This window comes from Pelmatolapia mariae, linkage group LG7 (assembly GCF_036321145.2).
Source record: "Pelmatolapia mariae isolate MD_Pm_ZW linkage group LG7, Pm_UMD_F_2, whole genome shotgun sequence".
In the NCBI taxonomy this organism is placed as follows: Eukaryota; Metazoa; Chordata; class Actinopteri; order Cichliformes; family Cichlidae; genus Pelmatolapia; species Pelmatolapia mariae.
Genome location: NC_086233.1, coordinates 24437514 through 24444428, shown reverse-complemented (window position 1 = coordinate 24444428; position 6915 = coordinate 24437514). Strand labels below are relative to the sequence as shown.

The window sequence follows — 6915 nt, the reverse complement described above, 5'->3', positions numbered from 1 at the left end:
TAATGTCAACTTTCCAGTCCTTAAAATGTACTTTAACTGCCCTTTGGGGATAAAAAAAAAAGTGTTTTTGAATTTGATTTAAAAGTATTTGCTTTGACTTTGAAATGATTAGATAATGACCGTCAGGGTCATTACTCACTGTAATACTTACTCCAGTTAAATGTATGTGTTGATGCAGTGTTTCCACCATGCTTTCCTTAATATTTGACTTCTTGCTCTTAAAAGATTTCAGATATTTCCTCATTAATAAATTCATTAGTAAAGTTCCACCTCAGATGCCTGGTTGATTTATGAATCTCAAGCTCGGTTCATTATTTGTTCAGCATATCACCCTTGTTGCCCAGATTTATCTGTGCATGTGAAATTCCTCACAGCCACTCCACTGCGTCAGTCTCTCAGTCTGTCGCTTTGTCCTGGCTGTAAACATGTCTTTAGTTTGTGGTAAACAACAGTTTGTCCCACACGTTTATCACGTTATTGTTCTAGATTTGATCTCATCTTTTCAAGTCAATCTTGGGTTCAGAAAGTGAACGTAACACTGTTGTTTACTGTGTTACTCTGAATGTACATGCTGTTCCCTCACGCAACCCAAGGCTGTAGTTTCTTTGGACAAAGAGCACCAGTATGTGACAAGACTGCAGAGGCCTCTGCTGAATAACCTTGCTTCCAGAGTCATTCACCAACAACTTGCCACAGACACTCCAGAGATATAAATACAAATGATTAGCATTATCCCCTCCATGTCCCGGGCAACAGAGGAGTAACTCCCCAGCTCATCTCATAAATCATTCTCATCCTTTAGATCACTCTTACTGCCACGCAAGTGTTAAAATGACCCACCCGGGTATTTAAAGTGTGAGACTGGACCATGCAGATGCCAAAGAACGCCTTTCCTTGGACCTCCTGCACACTTTCTGTTGGGCAATAAAAATACAGCTGCTCTGTTGTTTGGGTCTTGGTGATCAGACGAGACTTGTTTGTTACAGTGGAGTGATACTCTTTGCAGACCTGTTCCTTCATATTGATCTGATTTTCTAGGATATGGGTGAAGAAAATAAAATATTATCCCGTCCAATTTTCCGCCGAGATGTGGAATGGGATCCTTTTCCAAACTGGACACAGCCGAGCCGTATCTTTGCTCAGGATTTTGGTCTTCCACCCTTCCTGGAGCCCAGTGATCTGGACTGGCTAGACTGGGCGAAGAAGAGACTGGCATCTTTCTCATGGCCAGGGTACACACAAAGTCCCCTTCTCCCCCCATTTATTGGTATGCGACCCACAGACCAGAAGGGATTGAGACAACTGACAAGTGGAGTATCAGAGATCCAAACAGGGCCAAACAGCTGGAAGATTAATCTGGATGTTAATCACTTCTCACCTGAAGAGATCACAATCACAACCAAAGAGGGCTATTTACAAATATCAGGTAGTGTCTGTTTTTTTGATCATAAGATAGATTTATGATGAAATACGTGATGAAAAGTGTAAAAAGCACTTTTGTTTGCTTGTTTTTCATTTCAAGGAACCCACGAAGAAAGGCAGGATGAGCATGGACTGGTTTCAAGGTGCTTCACACGTAAATACAAGTAGGTTGTCAGAGAACACTATGAGTCATTTCTATTTATCTTTTCTTGGAAATTGGGAAATAGCTGTAGTGATTTACTAATCAATCAATCAAGCCTTTATTTGTCACATGCAATGTTACACATACATGTTACCTGCAGTGAAAATATGACCCCTTCGCATTACATCACATTGGGAAGACAGATCGGAAACAGGTAGGATGGTAAGAAAAACAATGAAATAACAATACATGAGGGGAGACGAGGAGAAAAAGAACTCCTCTCAGACTGAGCTCCTACAGGAGAGCATTTTGAGAACAGAAAAAAAAACCCCACACCTCAGCACAGAGAAGCACATGAAACTTCATATCTTCACACCATAAAAACACGTGCGTATCGGGTATGGAGTTTGCCGATGTGGACAACAGCCCCATTAAAACATACATGCAAACATTAAGTATATAAGAGTTTTCCGTTCAGAGTTTTTATAATTCTAATGAGCTTGAAAGTCAATATTTAGTATGACTACCTTTATCTGTCTACACAGTTTGAACTCCTATTCAAGCTTTCTAAGAATTTCTTTAAGCAGTTTTAAGGAACAGTTCTCCAGGCTTCTTGAAGGACATTCAAAGCTCTTCTTTGGATGTTGGCTGCCTTTTGTTCTCTTCTCTGTTAACATGAGTCCACACTGCTTCAATAACATTTAGGTCCGGGCTCCGGTGAACACACAAATCAACAGAAGGATCAGTTGCACCTGTTAGGTCCTATGTTTCGTCTTTGCTAGATTTTTCCCCTGTTTCTTAAGGACATCATTTTCAGATACCGGTCATCTGCTTTAGACGGTGTTTTATGCTTGCCACTTCTTCTTTTGTCCTCCAGTTTTTCAATTTCCTCAAATTTTTTAAGGACACACTGCACACTAGGCTGAGATATACCAGCTTAACAAAGGAAAAACTTTGAAAGACCTTCAGAAACTATTGGATAGCTATTGCTCAAGATCACTTTCAGAAATTATAAGAAAATCTGATTCCTTGGAAGGAAAATATAAAGAAATGAGAGGTGGCACAATATTTTTAAACAGTATGTATAGCTTGCAGAAAGTGAGAATATCAACGCATACACAGATGATTCTGCAGCAATAATAGAGTTCATTGTTATATATATAGGTTGTAATCTATTTAATTAGTCTCTCAAAATGTGTTAAACATATATATGTTACAAATACACTGTTCTGTTAGTTGCTTACCAACTTTCTTTTCATTTCATTAAGGTTGCCACAGGGGGTTGACTTGCAGCAGATCAGTTCATCCCTGTCTGCAGATGGAGTCCTGTCTGTAGAGGCCCCCGTGCCAGGGACATCAAGCAGCATCCCAGGCAATGAGATTGTCATACCAGTTCAGATCAGACAGAAGCAGGATGAACAAAAGTGAAACCAGTGAGCAGAACTTGATGCAGCTCAGGTTATGTGTAGCAACCTTTTCAGCACTGACCTAAAGAGAAAACGTAATTGTTCTAGCATTGCAAATTTACTAACCAGGCTGGTTTATTGCCACTAGAGAACATTTCATACTGTTCAATATAATAATGTGACACTTTATATGTTTTCAGATCAAGATTAGATTTATGAGTTTGACCTGAAACTTGATATGATGGTTTCTTGACTGAGCAGCATTATAAAGCTGTCCTGATATCACATAATCCTTAACAAATGAAAATAACAAACAAACATCATCCTCTATTCATAAATGCATTCTTACTTTGGCAGATTGCAGGATTAAGAGGAATCAGTTTGATCTGTAGTAGCTGTGCTTCTTAAGGTATACAGAAAATTCTTGTCAAACAGTCCACAAGAGGGCATTGAAGTTAGAGTCACATTAGGGAATTTATTTCCTCCTCATGAGACTTACACATAAATTCTTTTTCTTTTTTTTTTCATCATGTAGAGATTTATAAACAGCTCTTCTCTAAGATCACCTATTTAGCTTGGGTACGCCTTCCAGGTTAGAAGCTTGTTGCACAGTATTCGTTTTTAAAAAGATTTATATTACATAAAATAAAGAGCAAAAGCTACAAATAAAAAAATAAAATAAAGCTCTTCATCAACACTAAATGGAAAAAGTGATGTGTAATGTTGCCTTTCTTCTCCAGTCCATTTAAGATAGGGCCATGCCAACTTAGGGTGAGTCAGGCTCCCCCAAATGTAGCCAGGATTTGTCTGCTATCTGGGACTCTTATGGCAATGTGATGGCTCAGTGTGTGCAATTTGTGAGGCAATCTGTAGGGACATCCCCTAGCTCACACTGTGGAAGGACAGACTTACTTCTCTTTAATGGTCTACAGACCAAAAGGTTCATAGGAGACACGAGCAGTGTAGCTCATAGACTCCATTTAAAATTCTCCATCAGTTCACAGCCTTCAGAACTCGGCAATAATAGATCCCAACAACATGTGTGGTCATTGTCATATTCTTGGTGATGTTGAGCTTGCTACAATAAATATTTCTGCACACATTTGGGTGTGACTTTTTTTTTCCTGAGTAAGAGTTGCACAACACAGTGGCAGTTTCATCTTGGCTTGAAAGTGTCTAAAAAAGTCTGTCCCCGTGCTGAAGTCAAGGGTGACATCTACTGTTGAAACAGAATACTACATGACAAATGTTTGGGGTGAAAAAACAGAAGGCACAGTGAAAGTATGAGAGATTTTGACATTTTTTGTGAGCGTCATTTGATCAGTAGAAAGCGGCAAATCAAGTGTCACAAAGAAACAGATGAATGGCAGTCAGCATGCTTTTTCTGAAATAGAAAATACTGTTAATTATATGTACTTAAGATACAAATTGTGAAAAGAACTGTACATTTGCAAAGTCCTTTACTAACATTTACTACCAATGTGAAAAGCCAGTTCAAAACTAGAGAAAGTCAGCATTTAAAAAATAAAATTGAAATCGGGTGCCACTCATATTTGTTTTTACCATTTTTTAAATACTTGAGTTTGGTTTCTGGCATGACTGTCTGTTAACTCCATCATGAGCATATTTGGAGGGTAGGGTAGATCCTGGGATTTACCCAGTGTTAATGCTAACATGTAGCTAATTTGGTAACAAAGTGCATGTGTAATTCAAATATTAAATATGATGCTAACTTTAGCTAGGAAAAAACAAGCTAAAAACAAAATGTACTAACAATTGAAACAAATCAGCCAAATCTTTGGGGTCTTTTACCAATAAACTCTAAAAGTTGTTTCAGCTGCAACCTTGTCATAGGCATGCTTGATTTGGCAGTTTTACACCAGATGTCCTTCCTGACGCAACCCGTTTGGAGTTTCCAAAGTGGAAGTAAACTATTGACCTTTTGCTTTCTAAGCAAATTTATCAACCACTAAACCACTGGAAGCATCTGCAAATGAACATGACAAAATGTCTCTCATCTTTCACTTCTTTCACACATGGCAGCCACACCCCTAACAGTGCATAATGCTAGCTAGCTTGATTAGCAAAGTGCATTCATAAACTGTATGGTTACAATGCACAGACACATTAGTGTTTAACAGGCTAATAAAAACTAAAAACTTCCTGGATGGTCTGTAGCATGTATCAAGCCCTAGTATTAGTATAAAGGTCATAACACCTGCCAGTGTTAGGGCATGTGTCAATCGAAGCGATCATTTGTTTTAACCATTTGTTTATTGTTTTTTCAGGCCTAGAAGATAAAGGTACGCAAAACCAACTGAACAATGGTCGGAGGCTCACATATAAACTAGGATACAATATTACTTGAATTAAAAGTGTTCATAGTACAACTGTTATTGTTAATATGCAGGACCAAAAAAGATTTAATATAACTTTGCGATCAGACTGATAATTGGTAAGCAAATTTTCTGAAAGACACCTGCTCTATCTACATCTGCTGTATCTCTAAGTGTATCCCTTTAGCCACCTACTGAATATTGGAGGTGTCTCAGACTTCCAGGATTGTATCAGAATTTTTTGGGTGGCTGACAGCATGATAAAAAAATTACTTCAAAAAGTCTGTCCGTTAGGCTGAATAAACTGCTAAGACAAGGTTCCTAGATTGGTTGAAGATTTCACACACATATGGCGTTATTTTTGTGCCACTATTCTGAGCGCACCTAAAAACAATTTGAGCGCACGTAAAAAAAAATTTGCAGGTGCAACTGTTGCATTTTGAGGAGAAATTTATTTTGAGCGAAGAAAAGCTAAATTTGAGTGAACAAAATTCATTGCTGCGTGGCAGAGCAACACAGAGTGGCGGAGTTTGAGATATTACTCTTTCTGGGTCAAAAAATAAACTTTTAAGATATTTTCATGCGAGAATGGTGCTGTGTAAACTTAAAATATTTGCTCGATTTATCAAGACATCACATATTTGCACAAGTGCTCTAACGTTTTCGGAGATGCCTGTTACCCACCAGCTGACCGGGTGGTCACTCGGGTTAAATATAATATATAAGGCTGAACTGACAAAAAATCGGCCGACTACACCACCAGGTATTATAGGAAAAACCATAAAGCCTTTGAACTAAAACAAATGCTGTTGTGACAGTGACGTACACTGTCTTGTTGGTATATATGTATGATTTGTATCACCTTCATGTTTCCAAACCGATATCATGGCCAGCAGCTTTTACAGCTGTGGCTCCAGCAAACATCAGCTGATACTAGAAAGTAATATTAAATAAATTCTAACAACAGCTGATCAAGCTTGAACGTGCTGCTGTTGTTTAGCGCAACATCCGCTGGTTTCCTCTGTCTGGCGCAAAGTGGGCGATAAATAAACAAACAAGAGAGACGATCAGCTGATCACTGATCAGTTTCATGATTGAAGTAGCAACAGGAGAGGGAGGGGTGAGAATGAGAGAAGAAGAGGCAGCTGTGCACCAAAGACAGAATAACTCCAGCTTTGTGTCTTTTTCATTCTAGCTGAAGTACGGGACTAATCGCGTTCCTTCTCCCCTCAATACGGATGTATTGCAATTGGTCCAGTCCAGAGTTGATCATGACCAATTGGCTAATCCACCACCTTTCATTGTTTATACCGTTACAAAAACAAACAAAAATGAAAAATCACCATCGGCCCACCGGGCAAATGCGGTATGCCCAATGGCCAGTACAGCTATGCGGTCAGTTGGTGGGTAACAGGCATCTCCGAAAACATTAGAGCACTTATGGAAATATGTGATGTCCTGATAAATCGAGCAGATATTTGAAGCTTACACAGCACCATTCTCACATGAAAATATCTTAAAAGTTTATTTTGTGACCCAGAAAGAGTAATATTTCAAACTCCGCCACTCCGTGTTCCTCCGCCACTGCCTCGTTTGACTTTTGGACGAA

At 38.9% G+C, this 6915-nt stretch overlaps 1 protein-coding gene across 1 annotated transcript; it reads left to right on the top strand.

Annotated features, from left to right (window-relative positions):
• The first annotated feature begins 1041 nt into the window (after nucleotides 1-1041).
• LOC134630843 (heat shock protein beta-1-like) lies at nucleotides 1042-2992 on the top strand. The gene is made up of 3 exons (XM_063478561.1): nucleotides 1042-1426; nucleotides 1523-1586; nucleotides 2833-2992. The coding sequence occupies exons 1-3, from the start codon at nucleotides 1042-1044 to the stop codon at nucleotides 2990-2992; spliced, it is 609 nt and encodes a 202-aa protein (XP_063334631.1).
• The last annotated feature ends 3923 nt before the right edge of the window (nucleotides 2993-6915 follow it).